Here is a 22,902-nt window from a genome sequence, read left to right on the forward strand (position 1 = left end):
CGCCTTCTTTTCCCCATCAATTCTCTCTCTCGAGATCTCATCTTCTTGCCCGAACCAGACTCCTCCCCGTGTCGTGTTCGCGAAACCCTAGCCGCGCGCCGCCGCCGCCGCCGTCAAGCTCACCAAGCCGCGAGGCGAGATCCACGACCTAGGGGGATAGGAGGCGGAGGAGAGGGAGGCAGCGATGGCCGCCGAGAACTACTGGAGGTTCGCCGACGCGCGGCAGCAGCAGGCCATGGTGGCGGCGGCGGCCGCCGCGGCGGGGATGGCCCCCACGGCGGCGACTGTCGCGACGGCCGGCCAGGCCGCGGCGGGCATGCCCCCGCAGGCCGCCATGGCGCAGCAGGCCGCCGCCGCGCCGCCGCTCAAGCGCGCGCGCCCCGACTACGGAGGTTCGTCCGTTGCTCGCGCTCTACGCCATCTTAGATCTGGATCTGTACTACGGGGTTAGGCTATATCCTCGTTTTGGTGGTTGTTTTGCTCCCCGATATTGCTTGCGTGCCATGATTTATGAAATTATTGACGAAGATCTAGTTGAAATTTCACGTTGTTTTTACCCTTAGTTTCGCCACGAGATCTACAAGAAATTTCTATACGAACTTTGTTCGTTGTATGTAACAGTCAGTATGTTTACCCTCGCTTTTAGGTCTCGTAAAGCTTGCAATATAGGATCTAATGCTGCAGTATGATTATTTGATTTAGCCAGTAATGATTATTTGATTTAGCCAGTAACTGCCTCTTTCCCAAGATAGTTACATGTTTGAATGTTTGAAAATATTTCTTTATTATTTGTGAGTTTCAATCTTCCCGGAACTTTCAAAGGGGTGAAGGTGTACTGATAAGTTTCTAACTATGCTTATTGCACTATCTTCCATGCAGTGTTACAACCCTGTAACACAATATGTGCCTGTTTAGAATTATTTTTTATGGTCTTGACTAAGGAGCTCCGGTTGGGAGTCACTAGTTTCATTGTCTTTGGAGCCTTGGGAAGAATTCCTGCTGCTCCCTTTATGGGAAATGATTTACACAAAGCATATATAAGTTGCAGATGTTTATATTCTGTTGGGTGTAGATTCTATGCTATCTTCTGACAGGGTGTAGATCCTTCAATAGATTCTGTTGGGTATAGATCCTTCAGTATCTAAGTTACTGCATGTTGTTTTATTGGTAGTTGTGGTTGGTGGCATAATTTATGTCATCATATCCTTTTCCTTGTTACTATAATATCGTTTCCTCCTTTTCTCGTCAATTTATCTATTGAAGGATCTTGAACTTACCATTGTATTGATTGTATCAATTATATGAGATAGTTGGAATCGTCTTTTAAACTTAATATTATTACTTTGCAGATGTGCCTGCAGGACAAGACATGACTGGTTATTATCCACGTGAGACTGACAGGACAGGTTACCATGCACTGAGAGAGAATGAGGCTATCGGAGCATCCTATGATCGCTACTTACGTAATGGGGTACAACTGCAAGTTCCTCTGTATAAATATACGCATTATTTTAAAGTTGATAGTTCCTTAACTTTTAGTCTGCATGCTATGCTTGCAGATGCCTTCTGTTGCTGCCACTGAAACCAATAGGCCAGTTGTTGGTGGTATGGGTGGAATGGGTGGAATGGGAGGCTATCCTGTTGATGATCGTCGGATGATTGGTGTTGGCATGGACAGCAGAGGTATGGGCTATGGTGCAAGGCCCGAGCCTCCTCTCCCAGCAGATGCATCAAGCACTCTGTACGTTGAAGGCCTGCCTGCAAACTGCACACGAAGGGAGGTGTCACGTATCCTTGTATAATTGTACTTGTATTCTACTCTAAATTTCGTTCCCTTAACAACTCAACTTTGTTTTGTTTGATATTCTAATTTCTTTTTTCCTTAATAGCTCTATGAGTTGGTGTATTGGCATATTTCTTTTTTGGCTATCAATAGGTATATGCTTTTGCTCCTTGACCTTTTCGCTCTGCAGATATATTTCGCCCTTTTGTAGGTTTTCGTGAAGTCAGACTTGTCAACAAGGAGTCAAGACACGTATGCTTAATATGCTTTTGCTATGAAATTCTATGCTCTCACTATATCTCTTTTTAACTGTCTAATTTTCTGCAGCCTGGAGGAGATCCTCATGTCTTGTGCTTTGTTGATTTTGATAACCCTGCGCAAGCTACTCTTGCTCTTGAAGCATTGCAAGGTGAATATACTTATATTTGTAGATATGGATTGTGTTGTTTTACAGATAATATGACTCTTCACTTTGAAAACATGCATCTGTCACGTATATGTGTGCATTCCTCTTTTTCTCTAACTTCGCTTCCTTGGAAACTGGTCATTGTATTGCTTTCTTATTTAGTTAAACCTTCTACTTCAAGGTAGCAATAAGTTGGCTATCAATTGGGAAATATCTACAATTTTCCCACTGCAGAATGCCAACATAGTACATACGTTTTGATGCGCTTTGTGTCTTCTAGAGGTGACATTTTATAGTTTGCTGCTAAGAATGAGCTCACTATAGGATACTGCACGATTTAAACTTACCTTGATGTCCTATTCCTGTTTATGTTTGGTCTTTCCATGCGTATCCTTCATTGCACGGAATGCGCGTTTGAGGTTCGTACTCTTGCTCACACGACGATTGGAAAAAAAATAAACCAACACGATTCGTTTTGCAGGTTATAAGTTTGACGAACACGATCGTGATTCAGCCCATTTGCGGCTGCAGTTCTCACGCTTTCCTGGTCCGAGGTCAGCTGGCGGGCCTCGTGGTAGGCGTTAAGTCGCGCGAGTCTGGTTTTGAGGTGCTTGCGGAACCTACGTTTATACGAGCGTTCAAACTCTGCGGCGTAACGCTTCTATATTGCGCTGATATCTCCGCCGGTGGCTTCTTCGTAGGGTTCGGCATCTCATGGTTTGAAATCGTGAAAGGGATGATGCAATAATCGATATTCAGTCTCCATTAGATTGCGTACCGTATGATAGAAAATTGGAACTCTGAGAGTACTTCCTCATACTGTATCTGCTTCCTTAATATTTATGGTCAACTGTATTTGTATCTCGCGGCGTCACCCAGACAGTATGGCTTGTTATCAGGTTATTGTTATCTCTAGTTAACATTTGCTTCCCTTTTTTTTGGGCATATTTAGTAATTTTAAGATCTTACTGTTTCTCGCAAATACATGACAACATCTTAGGTTTAATCTAATATAATGTAATCCTTTTGCCTTTCTGTGGTGTTATTATTTGCCTTAATATATGTAGTTGCGCTGGACGTGAGTACTAGCTTTGGTAATGATTGTTCCTACTCCTGGCTTTTCGTAGAATCAGTTGTCCCTGCACCATGCTTGTTAGAACCAATTCTCCTGCTGATGCAAAGCTGCCTGTGCTCAATTGAACCCACCAGAGGTTGTTTGGGCAGTGCTTACGTCTTGACCCTGTTGAATTCTTATTAGTGTCACCAAATTTTAGGAATATAAAAAGCTTTGACAATAGAGTTGAGTGCTACAAGGGTTGATTTGCCTTTAGATATTCAACAGTATGAGGTTAAGTTGTGACTTGTGAGCCAGGCATGGTATGTAGGGTTCATATCCCTAAACTGTTGATATGGGGCTGTGCTTTGATCGTTTTGCTGAGGTTGGTACTGTTGAATGGTAAACCACGCACAGTCCCTGCTTGTGGTGCTGTGCACATGACAGATCATACTTTTACTCAGCTGTTTTAGTACTTTCTGCCAGGTTCCTTGACTGTTTCCATTTCTTGTCAATTGAAAGATCATATTCGGCTGTGCACATCACAGATAATATATTCAGCTTATTGCATAGTGCAGTTTTTGATATGAAGTATATTCAAATGAGTATGCTCATGTTAGACTGTTTACTATTTTATTTATCGTAGAAAGTTGTATGCTATCTAATAATGTTGATGTTAGTATTACTTGAGGTTTATTGTTGGGATATTCATATTGAATCTGAGTCAGTTATAATGTCAAGTTGTCAACTGATATCAAAACTGACGACTAATACTCAGCTTGCTGATATCTGAGTAGTCAGCATATATATGAGCTGACTGCAAATACTGAACTTACTGCTGAGGCTCAGTGCTGATTTATCATCTTTTTCTTAATAAGATATTTTTGTCAGCTCTCTAGGCAACATGTTCCTGTTGTGTGTAAGATTTGTGCATTAACATTTCAGCGTGTAAGATCGTCTGTGTTCCTGTTTTGTACTTGACTTACAATATTCTGATCTTGTGATTTTAGTAAGAAGCTACGAGTAATCAATTATTCAGTTATTGCTGTATATAGTAATGCTTTCACCAAATTAATAAATTTATTTCGATCTAACTAACTCTGGTTGAATTCGTTAAGAAATATTTTCGACCATGTTCATAGCCCAAATGTTCGAATCTTGGGCCGCGATTTGTTCCGCAAGCTCGTGCTTACGTTGCTTATCTGGGTATATGGGCAGCTTGGACGTTAGAACTGCATTTATATACGTATATAGCTGAAATTAATGTGATTCTGTCTCCTCGTCCTATGAATGTATTATTACGCTGTAATTTTTGTTCTTGTGCAATTACTGGCCTCCATTTTCTCTTTCGAATTAACGAACATGTTGGACTGCAATGGGTGGGATGAATGGTCGTACATGAACATCTACTGTCCAACGCCTCTGCGGGCTGTCAGAATCACGAGTGTTCACGAGAAGGGGGGAATACATCACATGCGGCCGATACCATAAACAAATTTCAAACAACATAAAAAAATGGGACACGTGCTGGACAACATTCGATCAATCACATTGATTCAGTATCGCGCAAAAATGAGACAACAGTGATCGATATCACCTATAATAAAGCCTTGTTTAGTTGATGAAAATTTTTGGGTTTGGTTGTCAAATCAGATATACGGACGCACAAGTACATATATAAAAGTTTTATTCACAAATTAATTTTCATTTGTAATTATGTTGAAATGATGGGGCCGTTAGAAGTACCAGACAACTCATAAGTTGTTATGTCCTCTCTTTCACCTGGATCATGCCCTTGCACATGGGGAAAACCAGGGACTAAAACTGTAATCAAACAGTAAATAACAGAATATCTAGTATAACAATTCTTTGGACAGTATGCCAAACAACCATCCTCATCAATCATAATATATTAGCTGGCAGGTTCAAATGGGATTTTTAAGGAGGGCATCCAAATTCGCCCAGCTTATTGATACATAGCTAACCAGGGTGAGATGTAACTCATTTTCTTTCTGGGAGCTCTTTTATCTAACTACTCCCTCCGTTTCACAATGTAAGTCATTCTAGCATTTTCCACATTTATATTGATATTATTGTATCTAGACATATATATCTATATAGATTCATTAACATTAGGATGAATGTGGAAAATACTAGAATAATTTACATTGTGAAACGGATAAAATACACCTTAACAGATTCTAGGAAACGAATAAAAGCAATCCTAATTCCCGAAACTAAAATAACACAATGTATCATATGTATCTAGTAAGAGAGATTTTACTCTGTCAAAGGGTTCTTTTCGGTCAGATTCTAGAATACAAATGAATTTTGATAGAACTACAGCTATAAATAAAATAAATTGTTAGCAAAAAGAACAAAACCAACCCTGGAACTAGCATAACCTTATGGAACATACACCACTAACACCTGAAATTACACTAGAACAAGCACTAGCAAATAAGGGGAAGGAGAAAAATATAAAAATGGAGTTTTCTCTCCATTTTCCACGTCATCATGGTGCGGGAGACACGTGTCCACATCGAGAGAGAGGCGGAGCAAACGGTGAGCGCGATCCAGCCGTCCATCGCGATCTGGACGGTATAAAGTGGTCCACCTCTCCCCATCCACTCGTCCCTTTCCCGTTCGTTCCACCTTCCCCCGCCGCCGCCGCCGCCGCCGTCGCCGTCGACGCCAGCATGTCCGCCTCCGCCGCCGTCTCCTCCACCTGCGCCGCGGCCTCCTCGACGACCTCCCGCCGCTCGTCGTCGTCTGCGGCGTCCAGGGTTCAGGCGACACCCCGTCGGTCTCTACCCTCTCGGCTCGTAGCATCCCGGACCTCCCCACGCTCTCCCGTCGTGCCGCCGGTCTACGCCACGGCCTCACCGGGCGGCGCCGGTGGGACGACGGCGGCGGCGGCGAGGAAGAAGCTGCTCATATTCGATGCCGAGGAGTACCTCGCGGAGTCTCTGGCCAAGTACACGGCGCGGCTCTCCGGGGAGGCCGTCGCGGAGAGGGGCGCGTTCACCGTCGCGCTCTCCGGTGGCTCGCTCATCAAGGCCCTCAGGTTCTTCCCCGCCCTCGAGATAGCGATTTTATTGTTGTGTATTTTTCTTTGGGTTTTGGATCGTGTGGAAGACATAAACATGGGGATTTCTTGGGATTTGCAGGAAGTTGACGGAGTCGCCGTACCTGGAGGCGGTGGAATGGAGCAAATGGCATGTGTTCTGGGTGGACGAGAGGGTGGTGCCCAAGGACCACGCAGATAGCAACTACAAACTCGCCATGGATGGGTTGCTTTCTAAGGTAGCAATTCACTTGGATTACCCATTCCTTTTTGGCTGTCATATCATAGTAACTCATAATCCGTTTCGATGGTTGGGGAATTTGGTTGCTGTCGCTTAACAATCTGCAGGTAGCATGCCAAAATGGGATCATTGTGAATTACTCCCTTCGTTTCACAATGTAAGTCATTCTAGCATTTTCCACATTCATATTGATGTTAATGAATCTAGACATATATATCTATACATATTCATTAACATCAATATGAATGTGGGAAATGCTAGAATGACTTACATTGTGAAACGGAGGAAGGAGTCATGATGGTTCTTTCGTAGGTGCGAAATGGAAATACTGTATGCTGTCCTGCATATTTTGCTGGATCTGGTCATTTCAGAGTAAATTGCAGTTCTCACCACCTAAATTGGACTTTGGTTTACAGAACACCAGGATTATGGTTCTTTGCACATAATTTTCTAACGGTGGGTTGCACACTTTAGATATTCTTTTTTTTAAAAAAACAAAACAGCAAATTTCTGCCATTTGTATTGATAGAAGGAGTGAAAACTGTACAAAAGTTGCAATGTTGGGCTGTGGCCGGGAGCGGCGATGGCCCACAAAAGGGACTCACTGCCATACATGCTCAATTGTTCAATTACGCACAACTATACATGCTCTTGCTCTCTCCAAGTACATTTGGATGCACTTGTTTTTTTAGAATCCAATTAGGTGATGCATGATGTATTTTAATCTGTTTGGCCTTGTTGCTACTGGGAGATTCAATTTCTGCTGCGAATAGTCCGTGAAAAATGTGCAATAGGTTTGTTCTCTTTAGAAACTATCTTTGAGGGACACTGAGTTGTATTTGAGGATTTTTTTATTAGACTTTAGCAAAAGAATATGTCTATATCATAGTCTATGTATATGAGTATTTTTTGTCATGCAATCTAAAGCACAGTTTGCACACCTTTTATGTGTATATTCGAATTCAGCTTCAACTGAGTTGTGTGCAGAGGGTTCATATCTGTTTTCTCGTTGCACTTAGATTTTCTCAAATTTTCATCATATGTTATCAAGAATAGACTGTTATCTTTGTTATGTATATCAACAGAACTGTATTCAAAAGTTTATGACTTTGAACAATGTAGGTGCCAATTCCTGCAAGCCAAATCTATGCCATAAACGACACACTATCAGCTGAAGGGGCTGCAGATGAATATGAAACTTGTCTAAAGCAACTAGTTAATGATGGTGTGGTTGCAATATCAGAAGTAACTGGATTCCCCAAGCTTGATCTTATGCTTCTGGGGATGGGCCCTGATGGGCATGTTGGCTCTCTTTTCCCCGGTCATCCGATTGTCAATGAAAACCAAAAGTGGGTCAGCTACATCAAGGATTCACCCAAGCCACCACCAGAGCGAATAACATTTACTTTCCCCTTAGTCAATTCGTCGGCACATATCGCACTTGTGGTCACTGGTGCTGGGAAAGCTGGGGCAGTGCATAAGGCATTCTCAGATAAGCAAAGCTCTTCAGACTTGCTGCCTGTTGAGATGGTTTCACAGCAAGAGGGAGTGCTCACTTGGTTCACTGACAAACCAGCAGTGTCAATGCTGTCCAGCATCTGAAGCCCACTGTGTTATATAAGTTTGAAACTTTGATCCGAAGTATAAAAAGTTCAGGGGATTTTCATTTTATTCTCTGTTGCATTAGTCCTCTGGAAATCTTGTGCTCTTTTCGTAGTGTTATGCAGCATAAGTGTCTCAGACTCCAGTTTCAGTCAATTGATTACCACTTTATGGGGTATTTGTCATGCGCTTGGAAATATCTAGATCAGTACCTGTACAATTTGATGTTACCTATTTGTTTCCTTTGTACAAAGACACTTTTGTTCAGCATTTGCTAGTTTTTTTTTTTGCGGTTCTCTGTTGCTTTACATGTCATTGCAGATACTATAAAGTAGCATCAGGTGGAATATTGTTTTCCGTCCCATGTTTTGTGTGGATCAGTTATATTTGCTTTCATGCATGTCTCAGATACGCATCATTCAGTGCCGTCAGGTATCCTGTGAGTATCGAGCCCAGTCATGCATCAGATATGACTGCTGCAGATGCAGAAACATTTAGGGCTACATTTATACAGAACTGTGCCAACCATTTGTGCATGTCAATGCAGCAAGGCTGCCATCTGAATATAAATGTCACGCAAAAACTTGATGACATGATCATATTTAATCTGTCAAGGGTTTACATTCCTGTTACCGGACCGAAAACCGCTCATGAGCGGTATCTCCGTTTTTCGTGAAAACGTTGGCAAACCAACAAAAACCAATAAAATTCAACAAAATTTATAAAATTATTAAATTTTAGTTTGATTTTTTTTAAAAAAAACTTGACTGAAAAACCGAGTGGTTTGTGTTATCTAGCTGGCCCGAGAAGTCTGGTTTTCGTTGAGATTGTGAACCCTGCTCTCAAGTCTGAACCTACCAACTGCATCAACAGATCAACAGTACACAAAGATGAGCACAGAGTAAATGGCTCATCAGTGAGGTCTGGTCTGCTTACTCTTCATGCTACTTTCTGAATTCTTGATTTCTACAGATTAGTTTGGTCAGGAGCATCTAGCAACAAGGAAATCTAAGCACAAGCCACATGAGATTCCCCAATTGCATTTGTGAATTGGTGACCTCTCAGGTCTAGAATACATTATACTATACATGTGACTCTTACTAGAGGTCACATGAACATGGAGGAGAAGAACATGGCCCCATTTTCCTGTGACACAGGTAAGGTAATGATAGTAGCGCAATGCATTAGCCTTGATTATACAAGTGCATCCCGGTCTCTTCCCCGGGGAACACGAGGTCCCATCCATCAAGCCCGTGTCGCCGTCAGCGTTGGGATCTTGGGCATCTCCCACCCGCCGCTCTGCTCTGCCTCTGCTCATCTCATCTATGAAGAATTCGAGCTAACTAATCATCCGCAATGAGAAGAAGAGGAAGTCCAAGAACCAAAAGAAAATCAGATTAGGTCCGGCATTATGTCGGGGAGATCTGATGGGTCCATTTGTTTAGCTAAGCTGCCCAATATCTAATCAATTTTGCAATGTTCTAGTGCATGCATACCTTGATAGTATATAGCTGTGTTTGGAACTCCAAATTCCCAACCCCTCTCCCTCGTTTTCCGCGCGCACGCTTTTCAAATGGTTAAACGATGTGTTTTTTTGTAAAAAGTTTCTATATGAAAGTTGCTTAAAAATTTCAAATTAATCTATTTTTTTAAAAAATTAGCTAATACTTAATTAATCACACGCTAATGGACCGCTCCGTTTTCCGTGCGGGGAGATTGGGTTCCCAACCCTAGTATCCGAACACAAAATAGCTTGGACTGTGGATAGCTTGTAGCAACTGTAATTTCTTTCAGAATCAAAAGTTTTCTAGCAACTATAATTTCTTTTAGAATCAAAAGTTTTGTAAATAATGTAACTTTTTATCTAGATTTTAAGATGTAGTTGTAAAATCGAGAAAACGAACCATAAGCTAAAAGTTGTTTTTTTTTCAACTTCTCTATATTCTCATCGGTTGCTATTAGAATTTAAACCTTTGTAGCAGGGAGTTTGAAATTCTAAGAAACAGACGATTGATAGTTACTTAATGAAAATATAGAAAATCTGGGTTTTCAACTTTTTGACTTCTAATTTATATACTGGATTTTATAATTATGGTTTTTTAGAATCTAAACGAAAAAATAGATTATTTAAGAGAGTTTCTAACGGTAAGCTCTCTCAAACAGATTCAGTCGTGGCCACATAATCGAGTAGAAATGAATCAAGATGGCATCATGGACTAATAGTACTAGCATAATAGCATTAGCGGCGGCTTTATGGGGTTTTAAATTGTGTTTGTCACGGAAAGGAGGAGTTTGGAGAACATCAATGATGATCTTGACCATTGACACTAATCTGGGCTAGCTTAAGCACATGTTGAAAATTGCATTCACCCCCGTGGTGATTAGCAGCGGTCAAAGTTGCCAAAAACTGAACAAGGAGTGACCGAATGAGATAGCACTAATTTATCCTACGCCATCAAAGAGAGATGGAGACTCTGGCACGGCCATAGCTCGCACTCGCATGACACGAAGAGGACAGATACCAAACCAAATCTTTTCTATTTATTTTCTTCTCATTGCAAACCAAATCTCCAAATATTCTATTTTCATTGCAAAACCAAATCTCCCAATTAAAACCAGGATAAATACCAGATCAAACAAATCTCAGTTATAAATACCCTTAAATCACATAAGACAAGCTGAAATTAATCCCAAGATAATATTATACAACAATAAATTCCTGCCTGTACTAATTAACTGACCCCCCTCCCCTCTTCCTTCACTCGCTTCCAGGACAACTCCACCCACTGATAGGTGGGCCCCACCTCGCCTGGCCCCACAGAGCAGTGACACTGACAGGTGGGCCCCACGGTTCGGACTCCCCACGTTTTAAAACCGGTGCCCACCCTCCTGCTTTTTAACTCCCTTCCCTGTCCGGCGGAGGAAACCGAATCGGCGCCGCCTCCGCATCCATTCGACGGCGAGCTCTCGCCGGCGGAGGTGTGGCCTCTGAACGGCGGATGGGGGAGGCTCGCCGCGGCGGCGCGGAGAGAGCGAGGGAGGCTTCGCGGCCTTGCCGCTCTGGTGGTACTAGCTTGTTATTGAGCGAGTGGTGAGTAGGTGGTGGTGGTGGGGATGAAGGCGCTGCGGCGATCCAGCACCTCGTCGTCGTCGTCGGCGTCGTCTTCGCCCAGGGCGCCGTCCTCGCCGCCGCCGTGGGTCCAGCTCCGGTCCCTCCTCGTCGCCTCCTCCTCGTCCTCCTCCTCGTCGTCGTCCTTGGCGGCGTCGGGGAATTCGGCATCCCCCGCCGCGGCGGCGGCGGCGGCCTCCGCCTCGTTCTCGCCGGCGTCGTACTCGCCGCACTCTGATAGGTGGGTTGCTACTTGCTACTTCTCCCGCTCCGGATTTGGATTACTAGTACAGAAATGGGGATTTTATTATTTTTATTTTATTTTATTTTTTGCTTCCCGGTCTTTAGCGCCGTGCTGTCGGGTGTGTTTCACTCGGATTGGATTGGGTGTTTGCTTTAGACTAAAAAGTTTTTACCTTTTTGCTGTATAAGAGGTCAGAACGAGGTGCTTCTTGTATGCTCTGAGACTGGCTCATCCTATTATGCTAGAAAGCTAAGTTCTGCAAAATGTCAATAAGCTGTTTGACCAATTTTATGGTGCGCGAAACAGTTAGGTTATGCGATTTAGGGTGTCCTGGTATATGTTAGTGCAAGTGATAGACTTCAGAACTATGTATTGCAAAATCATATCATGCCATGGATTAGTTCATTTCGAATTAGGTGCCTGTTCATATTACGGCTTGAGCACTTGCGTTATTGGTGAGGTTAGATTACAAGTTGTGTGTAGGGTTTGTTGGTAACTTGTAGTACATTTGAACTCCATTGGATAACACTAAACCCTCTTCATAAAATTTGGCTGTCGAAGGAAGCTCTATTGTGAATGCTATGCTGCAAACAATGCATAACATAGAGCCATCATTCAATTATGAGTTATTCTTATCTCACTCAGCATGTTTGGTATTTCATAAAAGTGAACAATCTATTTTCAGAGGTGGAACTAAATCTCCGTGGTCTCGAAGGAAAAGAAAACGGCCACTTTCTTGTCGGCATTGGAACCATCTATTTTCGTCAGATGGGAAGCTTCATGATGGAGGAAGGAAGTTTCTAAAGAAAGTCCGCGGTGGAGTAAGTCCTGTTGTTATTCCAGGTTATATTTGTACTGGCTAACTAGTGTAGATGTGCGGTTGTTAGCTATACAAATTTCTGAATATTCATAGTTCCATACAATGTTGAAGCTAAATTAATCCATCATTGTTTCCAGGGAGTTGAACCAGAAATCAGGGCTAAAGTTTGGCCCTTTCTACTTGGAGTGTAAGTTAGCGTACTTAATCTCTTTAGTTCTGCACATTTTTGTGTTATAAAGAAGTTTTAGGATTGTAGATACGAGATAAAAAAATTCTATAGGAAGCATCGATTGAGTTTTTTCCTATCTGAGTACTTAATGCTGTGAATTGTTTATTCATGTTTTTTTCTCTGTCTATTTTCTTGAAACGTTGAATAGAACAGTGCTGCAAACATTCAAAGAACAGGGATGCACTTTATCCCCAAATACAGTTAATCAAGCTAGACATATTGTTAGATGCATATTCTTGTATTTGACTATTTGGTGTTGAATTTTGAACTGAGGCTTTTGAAGAAAAGAACACGCAAATGTTGAACCCCTCTTCTGCATATGTAGCAAGTTTCTAGGAACTGAATCCCATAAATATCAGAAACTATTTGAGCAATCTTACAGTAGGTACACACACCAAACTCGTGTAGTTTCTCCTTGGTACTATGTGGTACAATGACACTGAATAATGAGATTGATGACATAGCTGATATTGACTTGCTGTACAAATACTGATGAAGAAAACAGATACAGCATGTCCCCTGGTGTAAATTCTACCTAATAGTGTAGTACGTTGTTACATATTGTTTTCTGTTACAGAAAGGCTACATCTGATTACACATAGGGAATTTATCACTCTGATAATCTCAATCCTTGCTATACATACAATAACTGGTGGCAAATGCAACTTGGGTGAAATTTGCATTTGGAAATGTGGCGTGCACTTTGCTGGAGCAACACCTTGGATGAGTATAGGTCACTTTAGGCTTAAAAGGTTTCCCAAATATGCCCCAAGTAGGATTATGCAGCAGCCAGCAGGCCATCAATTAATGCTTTTGACTTTTAGTTCGAAGAAGTCAATCTAATGCTTACCTCCTATTGGTATTTACCTGTTACAGTTACAGTGACTAATAAACAAGAAGTTTCTGTTACTGCTAGCTGTCTTTAGTAACCTAGTTTTGCTAGTATCACCTAACATACAGTAAGGGCTGTAACTTGAATCTGCTAACTAAATTTCAAGCTCTGACCAATCGGAGCCTGAGGTTTGTTTAACAACACTGCTTAGCCAGGATCACCAGAAATATGACAAACATTTAACCTCTATGTAGTTGCTATAGAGAATTTAAGAAAGTACCCTTTTGTCCATCTTTTAGCTTTTTAACACGTGTACTTCATATTTACAGTTACTGCACCAAATCCAGAGAATTGACTCTGTTTTTGTAACATACAGATATGATTTGAATAGTACTGAAGCAGAAAGGAATGTCATACAAACAAATAAAAGGTACATTTTTCACAATTCTTTTCTTTCTCTTGCATCAGCCTGTGCTTTCTAGACTGTTTAGGAAAGACTTGCATGCATTGAAAATGGCTTATCCTGACATACCATGAAGCAAGAGGAAATAAGTGACGTGCAGCTTATGAGTGGACCTTCATTTCCCTGACTTCATTCAGAACATGTTGCAATTCCAATTATAACAGCATGTTTCCCCATGCATTATAATGGCTCTCAAGTAAACATGTCATGCATTGTAGGCTATGTAAATAAAAAACAATTAACCTCAAATTTAAGTAGTTGCGCGCATAATTTAGGATTTGGATCTGTATTTAAATGATAGCTAAATAACTACATTAGATAAACTAGCAACTGCATATAAATAAGTACAGAGAATTAAATGTGTTACCAGATATTTGTACAATAGCATATGCATGTTTTAGATCTGTACGGAAAATATCCAGTACAGACGTGTGGTTCTAATGCCACCACCAACTCTTTCTTAGTAGTAAGTAATAAAGATAAATCATACTGTACATTGACTTCCTTCATGGTACTGTTTAACTTCTGCCTTAAACTGGATTTTCTTCTGGTGCAGGAATGATTATGAAAAGCTGAGGCGTAAGTGCCATCACGTTTTGCATTCCTACAAGGGAAGTGGGCTGAATGTTATAAATGAAGCAGCCGCCTGTGAGTATCATAGTTGCAATGAAGAATCAGAGCCACTTAATTTGGAAAGTGTCAGTACGAGGTCTTCTCCGTCACCCAAGGGATTGAAATCTTTAAGATGTGGGATAAGCCGACAAGAGAATGCCACTGAAGGCATAGATGAAGATACAAGTGAGTTAACTTATGTAGATCCATATTTGGCAGAATCGGAATCTTCTGATTCTGGGACTTCTGATGAAGAGGACCTTGATAGGATGTCCGTCTCTGCCAATACGGAAGTGAACCGTGATCAAGGTCCTAAATTTGTCAGGAGTGCCTCATCCAAGTCAGGCTTTTTTAGGAATAACAAAACTCCAGAGGATTTCGCGACATGGCAACGCATTATACGCTTGGATGCTATCCGGACAGACCCTGAATGGGCTTTATTATCACATAACCGAGCTGAAGTGTCCAAGGAGAAAGCACTGCAGTACGCAAGATCTGTTGGATTGAAAGATTATGACCATTTAGAGCCTTACATGATTTATCATGCTGCTCGGTTAGTTGCAGTGCTTGAGGCATATGCGCTGTTTGATCCAGAGATTGGCTACTGCCAAGGTATGAGTGACCTCTTGTCACCTATAATTGTCGTGATGGAGGAAGATCATGAAGCATTTTGGTGTTTTGTGGGCTTCATGAGGAAAGCGAGGCACAACTTCAGGCTCGATGAGGTTGGAATAAGAAGGCAGCTGAAGATCGTCTCCCAGATCATCAAGCGCAAGGACTCGCACCTCTACCGACACCTTCAGAAACTGCAGGCTGAGGACTGCTTCTTTGTATACAGAATGGTGGTGGTTCTCTTCAGAAGGGAGCTCACTTTTGAGCAGACCCTGTGTCTGTGGGAGGTGATGTGGGCTGATCAAGCAGCCATTCGAGCTGGGATTGGAAGATCCACATGGTCAAAGATAAGGCTGCATGCCCCTCCAACTGATGATTTGTTGCTCTATGCCATTGCTGCCTGTGTCCTACAGAAGAGGAAGCTCATAATTGAGAGGTATAGCAGCATGGATGAGATACTCAGGGAGTGCAACAGCATGGCTGGGCAGCTCGACGTCTGGAGGCTTCTAGATGATGCACATGACTTGGTGGTTAACCTCCATGACAAAATCTGATGCATCTGCATTCTTTGGCAGATCGATTGTTAGAATTTAGAGTTACAAAATACCGTGCAAACCTCGGCGAATTCCTGAGGTGTGCTTTCACCGAAAGGTGATCTTTTTTTTTTACCTGTTGTTTTGTCAACCCGGCATAAAGAACTCGTTCCGGGCATAGGAGAATGCGGTACTTAGCAAAGCTGATTTGCTATATACCTCACCAAGGCACTGGCAATGTAAACCGTACATTGTTTGCCGGGAAAATTTTGTTTTTGCCTTTAATGTGTATTATTGGCAAAAACAACATTATCCCTTTAAATCTTTTATAGGAAAACAAGTTTCTTTTACCTGGAATAGCGTGTTGTTTTCCAATTTATTTGTTGCCTGTGTTGTTTGAGTTTGCAGTTGGTGGCAGCAATGGTTGGTTTTTACTACAGATTCATCTTTCAGGTGCATACAAAAACTGCTGGTTAACACTAGCTTGTGCCCTAGTTCATCCTCTCCATGAGATGAATCTTTGAATTTTTTTTTCCTATGGCTAACTCTAATTTTTTATCAGTTGATATGATAGTACTATAGTGTTCTTAAAAGTCTACTATCTCTGTTACATAAAAACCCAACCTAAAACAACGAATCTAGACAAGAGCAACAAATTTGAATAAGAGTCTATCCAGTTTTGTTATTTTAAGATAGGCCACATCCGTGACCTATCCTATGTTGAGTTTTTATGGGACAGATAGAGTATTTATTACAAGGCAAATGCATGATGATTTGAGACTTGTATAATACATATTTCATTCGTTTCAAAATATTGCAATTTAGGATGGGTTAAAACGAATTTAGATGGAGGGTTTATTCAGAATTGTTATACCAGGATGGTACCCATCCTAGATTACAACATTTTGGATGGATGGAGTATCTCAGTAAAGCATAATATTATATTCTTTTGGGCAATACAACATAAAAGTGTATTAGACTCAGGTGCTCAGCCTGTAGGTGAACATACACCAGCGTTATAAAAATCCTCTTGTTGTGAGTTTTTTTAGTTAACTTTTATCGTGATAGTGGAAGCATTTCCTAGTGCTGTTTACTATGACTGGATGTTCCATCAGATCAGAGTGGACATCTGCATCGACTTTTCGGACGTCCTATTCCACGGAGCATGGAGAGAAAATGGGTGATAAACACATCATATCGTACTAATCACTGGACACCTGCGCTACCATCCAAACCTCCGATGTGATAATACCTGAAACTATGTCCAGGCAACTGTCAGTGCTTGCCATGGCCCATTGGGACATAGCACGTGTGATCTCGCTAGAAAACTGTTTTTGTTTTTGTTTTCTGTTTCCCTTTTTTGCGGGGGAAAACTGTTTGGTTTCTTGCTTATTCGAGTCTATTAACCATATTAAAATTTTCATAATGCTCATGAAATTATCAGTCTGTTTGATTATGCTACTAGCAAATTGACATTGCAAATTTTGACAAGCAAATCTCCCACGCCATCCCAAGTTTTGGCAGAAAACCAGACGACAATATTTTATCAAAATTTTGGCTGTCCTAAAAAAAGAAGCAAATAAATGACTTCAGGGGGTTGTGTGTTGATTTTCTTAATTCCTGAGGCGTATAGGCAACAAAATTTCAAGAGTTATAGGCAACAAAATTGTAATATACTCCCACCAATCATATTTATTTCAGTCTTTTTAGTACCATTCATAAATACTAGTCATTTTACACAGCTCAATGCACCATTTCCTTGGTTACTCTTGTCAGGTGTTCAATGGTAGTTATTAATAATCAGTGGTATGTCGGTCACATTAGACAAAAAAAAAATCTTAGACCATATATACATCAGTAAAAGAAACTACAAATATTTATGAACTGAATGAATATTGCTTTGGCGTCCTCTTCTAAGTAGTAATTTTTACCCCAGGATCTACATATATATGGCAGGAATTCTGTTGTTCATTCGCTAAAGGACAAAAAACTAAAAAGGGGGGGGGGGGGGGGGGTGGTTAAGGCATATACCTGGATTAATTCCACGTTCTACTAGTTTTGATTCTATGCAAGAAAGAAGAAGAACCCAAGAAGCATTCAGGGTAAATATATCAGATTCCAGTGGCTTTAAGAGCTGAGACTGAAATGTACCTAATTAATTATAATACAGTGGAGTACCTGTGTTTCTCCATTTTCCCTTGTCGACAGATTGACAGTGTCAATATTCATTTTTCATGGCTATAAATGTAGTCACAGCACATCTGACAGACAGACAAACTGATGGAGCTAAATGTAGTCACAGTACATTACTGCTATTGCTAGGCTGCTATGCTACTACTCTAGTATAACTGCTCGACTGTTCCACTTTTATAATTTTTCATGATAAACAATTAGATAAGTGAAACTAAATGGTTGATAGTTATGATTGTTTGAGATAAAAAAAGTAGATGAATAAATTAAATAAGAGATGGTTTTGATTTGTTGAGATGAGAGATTGCTAAATTTTAGAACAAATTTCTAACACTATAATGTGATGGATGGAGACAGGGGCGGATCTAGAGTGTAATGGCCGGTGTCAGATGACATCGACGACTTTTGACAAAACCTATAGTAAAGCTGCTTATCTATATATTATAACACCATGATCTAAGTATAATTAGTATGCTATGAGTCTATGACACCAATAAATACGTTATAACACCAACGAATTGATTTTTTGGATCCTCCGCTGGATGGAGAGTAGCTAGCAGTTGATGAGGAACATGAGAATTTGCTGGATCAATCATCCTCCTGCACCTGCAGATAGGGAGGTCTCAGCTGATCATCAGCTGAGCTATCTATCTCTGGATTGCTCTCCCTACCTGGATTGTCACTGTGTGCCTAGCTCGTTTGCCTTTGCCTTTGCAGATTGCGATCAAATTGGCGCTGTTCTAGGTCGGGCCAGGGAGACAGATCATCTGGTCGGGCGTCCCATGACCAAGGGAGCGTACAGTTGCTCTGGGGCTCGATCACCTGATCACCTGCAGTCTTTTCCTGCTTTATGCTTCGACATATGCATCCCTGCCAAATAATCTCCTCCCTGTATAGTGCTCGAGCCAATGTAGGTGTACTACAAGTGGATGGCTATGCATTATGCAACAATGGCAACACAAAAGCTTGGATCAAATCTGTGTGTCCCCATGCATGTCTCGCCCAGTAAAACTATGTTAACTGACAGATCGAGCTTTGCTTGGCCTTAAATTAATTAAGCCAATAGCTTCAGGCTGGTAGAGGTAGTGACGCATGATAAGATTGCCGGCCAATCATAGCGCGCTGTCTATCTAATCTAATCTACTCTAGCTAATAGCTCCTGATGCAGTGGAGTGACCGGCCATTGCAACTTTACGACCCCATCGTTTTCTTTATTCGTGGAATAAACTAAACAACATATTTGCAAACGAAAAGTAATTTGTGAATAAAACTTTTATATACGTGTTCTTAGTGATCTAAAAGCAATAGTTGAAAAATAAACTTCGATGAAAAAACCCCAAAATCAGCTCCAAATTTAAGATTAAAAATTTAAATTTTGGCTGATAAGCATAAATATAAGCGAAAAGACTGGAGGTCTTAATTTGCTATGTTTTTCTTTGCCTGTGCTAGCTGCATACTTCCTCCGTCCTACAATATAGGAGATTTTGAAGGGATATGATACATTCTAGTACTATGTGTTTCTTATATCCCTTTAAAATTTCTTATATTATAAGACGAAGGAATTAGTATAGATGCAACTCTGCTAACACAACTGATTATCAAACCTCATGCATGCTTCTTGCACTAACACTGGTTCATCATGCTAGTAATTAATCTTTTCTTCGTCTCGGTGGATGAGGTCACGGCAAAATGCTAGCTTTAGCTTTATGTTAGCTTGTGTGGGCAAGCTTAACATCGTACGTGCGTGTGTTGAGAGCTGCATGCACGGAGGAGAACGAGCTCCTTTCAGTGAGTGTGCAGCGGTCAGCTCATGAACTACATGCCTACGTCCTCCGTCCGAGAAAAAACTAACTTTTAACTAACATATTTAGATAGAAGTTGGTTTTTCTAGATGAAGGAAGTGAAGTACTACCTTCGCCCCATATAAGTTTTTATTTATAATGTTTGATCATTTATTTTATTTATTTTTTTTTGAAATTATTATTTATTTTGTTTGTGATTTGTTTTATTATCAAAGTATTTTTAAGTATAACTCATTCTTTTTTATATTTATACTAATTTTTTAAATAAAATGAATGATCAAACATTACAAGCAAAACAGTTAAAGCAATATCTATTATGAAACGGAGGTAGGAAATAGCAAGCAGCTGGGGTCACTGGAATCAGTGGCACCGCGGGGGTCACTGGAATCAGTGGCACCGCCTGCCTGGCTGCCCGGGCCCGCCAGTAAAAACTCAATTGAATTTAATATTTTTGAATAAACTGATGATGAAATTTACATAGTAAAGTAGTACTCTCTCCGTTCCACAATATAAGGGATTTTGAGTTTTTGTTTACAACGTTTGGCCGCTCGTCTTATTCAAATTTTTTTTTACAAATATAAAAAATAAAAAGTTGTGATTAAATTACTGTAGATAATAAAGTAAGTCACAAATAAAATAAATAATAATTTTAAAATTTTTTGAATAAGACGAGTGATTAAACGTTACAAGTAAAAACTCAAAATCTCTTATATTATGGGACGGAGGGAGTAATAGTTATAGCGAAGTTTGTTCGGGCTCAAACAATTTCCTAACTCTGCCACTGATCTACTAGATACTTTGTAACGTGTGTCACGACGGGAGCAAGCTGAAATGGGCTCCGCTGTTGCGTCGCTTTAATCAGCTGTGCCGGTCGGCCGGCCGTACGTCGTGCGCCGATGGGCCATCTTCTCCTCAAATCCTCCTCCTGCCATGCCAACAAACCCTTTTTATTTGCTCTCTCTTCTTGATCTTATCTTCAACCTCAAGCTACTACTACTGTAGTACTACTGATATAGTAGTAGCAGAGCAGAGCAGAGCAGAGAGCCAGCCAGGTGAGTGTGTGTGAGTAGCTGACCCTGCCTGAATGATCTGTTGCTCGATCTTAGCTGATGAGATAGTGCAGAGACGACAGGGCTATCATATCTAGTAGGAGTATGCTCATCTCCTTTGCGACCCCCAGCTAAAGAGAAAAGTTATACCATTACCACCCTCTGATGCATCCAGGGGCTGTGCTATTATTCGTTAGTATTGGTAGGAGTAGTTCCTTTCTCCTCAACAGCAACTGACCAAGTGGCATTTTTTATGCATATCTCGTTTTGATATACTCCCTCCGTTCCATAATAGATGACGTTTTTAACTTTTTATTTGCAACGTTTGACTATTCATTTTATTTAAAAAATTAGTGCAAATATAAAAAAAGATAAGTCATATGTAAAATACTTTTGATAATAAAGCAAATGATAAACAAAATAAATAATAATTCCAAAATTTTTTGAATAAAACGAATGATCAAACATTGACAAACAAAAACTCAAAAAGACAAGTAATATAGGACGGAGGTAGCATATAGCACATGTGCACAAGAATATATACTCGTACTAGCTTCTACTTCCTCCGTTTCACAATATAAGCCATTCTAACATTTTCCACATTCATACGGATATTAATGAATCTAGATAAATATATATATATATATATATATATATATATATATATATATATATATATATATATATATGTCTAGATTTATTAACATCAATATGAATATGGGAAATGCTAGAATGACTTACATTGTGAAACGGAGAGAGTACTCTTCTGACAACGGTATCTGAAGAATATTATATATACGTCTAGCTTCAATTCTTCTGCTGCTGATATCTGAAACCCATGCTTGGTTAGCTCACTCGATGCGATGATTCATATAGGCATCAAACTGAAGATCGATCGATCGATCTAGGTGTGTCATAATAAGGTATAAGCATGCAAGAGCTGCTAACTAATTAAGCATAAGCATGTATATATATATAATGAATATTCTTGGTGCCAATGGCCCGCTGTACTATATGCAGATCGATCACTAGCTAATTCACTGTTCCTGAATTTATGCCAAATTAAAAGACCTGGCTAATAATTTCGTCGTGTGCGGAAATGCGTCCATTTTAGCTTTGCAACTTGGGCTGGGGGGAATTGAAGTGGCACATCCATGGTGGACAGCAACTCGATCGATCGATCGATCTCTGGGTGCGTGCGATAAGGAAAGGCACACGCTTGGGTAGCGATGACTCGAAAGTTGCTGTCCCTGCTTTATCAAGAAAGCAAGATCGCAACCCACATCGATCTAGCTACCTCATCATCATATATGCATATATATACTACTATCATACAGTACATCCATACATAAATATATACAGCATATATTATTACACAGCAGCATCCGGAGGTAGAAGATGAAGTTCTGACGATGGAGATAAGCAGCTGCTTGCTAGCTAGTTGCGCCATGCACGCAGCTATCATCCCTGACGAGAAGCATCTCAACGCAAGAACACGATCTTTGCTTCGATCTCCCTTTCTTTTTTGTAACCTTTTTTTTGATTGGATCTCAAGATATGTGGTGACTGTGGCCTGCTTCGATCTGCGAGGTGATAAAATCTAGCAGCAGCAGCTTAAAAGATGCTTCATGCTAGCAACAACCTGCAAATCAGTTACTGTTTTGTATGTCGTGTTGTGCAGAGCTGAGCTTTCGGGTTCAGATACACGATCTAATCGACCAGGTGTGTTTGCTTTCTTCCTTCGAGTGGTTGGGACGACAAGCAGGAGGCAAGTACAGTGGTTAGCTCGGACACATCGTTTTCTTGGCCTCGTCAGGCATGGTTAACGCGGCCATCAAACCACAGTTTCAGACGAACCCTAGCAGGGTTTTCAGGTTGTACGAACCAGCAGACAACGGTTTTCAGATGATCGACGATCGAGAGCTGAGAGATTTCTGTTAAACGACAGTGATAAACAAACTTTACTGTTTGGATCAGTGATTAAAGATTCTCTATGTCAGACCAGGGCTCTGGTTCAGACAGCTACAGGCCATGTAGCTTGACAGCAACCTGATGGTACAGATTACATGTATCTGCAGTACTGGTCCATGATAGCTGTTACTACTACTACTAGTAGTAGCATTTATATACTCGTGCATATCGATCAAAATATGCAGAAATGCATGGTCCCATGCATCCAAATTTCCCCCAAGACAAACCCCATATTTGACCAAGAAGCTGTGAAAAGAATCTTGCTTTGACAGTTAAAGACAGA

At 40.8% G+C, this 22,902-nt stretch overlaps 3 protein-coding genes across 4 annotated transcripts; all 3 read left to right on the forward strand.

Annotated features, from left to right (window-relative positions):
- Positions 1-17: 17 nt before the first annotated feature.
- LOC127781927 (RNA-binding protein 1-like) lies at positions 18-3,119 on the forward strand. 2 transcript variants are annotated; one of them, XM_052308999.1, is made up of 6 exons: positions 23-392; positions 1,350-1,471; positions 1,560-1,788; positions 1,974-2,035; positions 2,111-2,192; positions 2,671-3,119. In XM_052308999.1, the coding sequence occupies exons 1-6, from the start codon at positions 185-187 to the stop codon at positions 2,772-2,774; spliced, it is 807 nt and encodes a 268-aa protein (XP_052164959.1). In that variant the 5' UTR covers positions 23-184; the 3' UTR covers positions 2,775-3,119. The 2 variants fall into 2 exon arrangements, with proteins under 2 accessions (XP_052164958.1, XP_052164959.1); XM_052308998.1 differs by lacking the exon at positions 2,671-3,119 and having other exon boundaries at positions 18-392; positions 2,111-2,664.
- Positions 3,120-5,613: 2,494 nt separating this feature from the next.
- LOC127781926 (probable 6-phosphogluconolactonase 3, chloroplastic) lies at positions 5,614-8,423 on the forward strand. Its single transcript, XM_052308996.1, has 3 exons — positions 5,614-6,310; positions 6,414-6,549; positions 7,674-8,423. Exons 1-3 carry the CDS (start codon positions 5,652-5,654, stop codon positions 8,151-8,153), a joined length of 1,275 nt encoding a protein of 424 aa, XP_052164956.1. The 5' UTR covers positions 5,614-5,651; the 3' UTR covers positions 8,154-8,423.
- A 2,620-nt stretch (positions 8,424-11,043) lies between these two features.
- On the forward strand, positions 11,044-16,339 carry LOC127782708 (rab GTPase-activating protein 22-like). Its single transcript, XM_052309976.1, has 5 exons — positions 11,044-11,503; positions 12,192-12,327; positions 12,464-12,513; positions 13,764-13,817; positions 14,407-16,339. Exons 1-5 carry the CDS (start codon positions 11,268-11,270, stop codon positions 15,626-15,628), a joined length of 1,698 nt encoding a protein of 565 aa, XP_052165936.1. The 5' UTR covers positions 11,044-11,267; the 3' UTR covers positions 15,629-16,339.
- The last annotated feature ends 6,563 nt before the right edge of the window (positions 16,340-22,902 follow it).

The sequence above is a fragment of the Oryza glaberrima genome, chromosome 8 (assembly GCF_000147395.1).
Source record: "Oryza glaberrima chromosome 8, OglaRS2, whole genome shotgun sequence".
Lineage (NCBI taxonomy): Eukaryota > Viridiplantae > Streptophyta > Magnoliopsida > Poales > Poaceae > Oryza > Oryza glaberrima.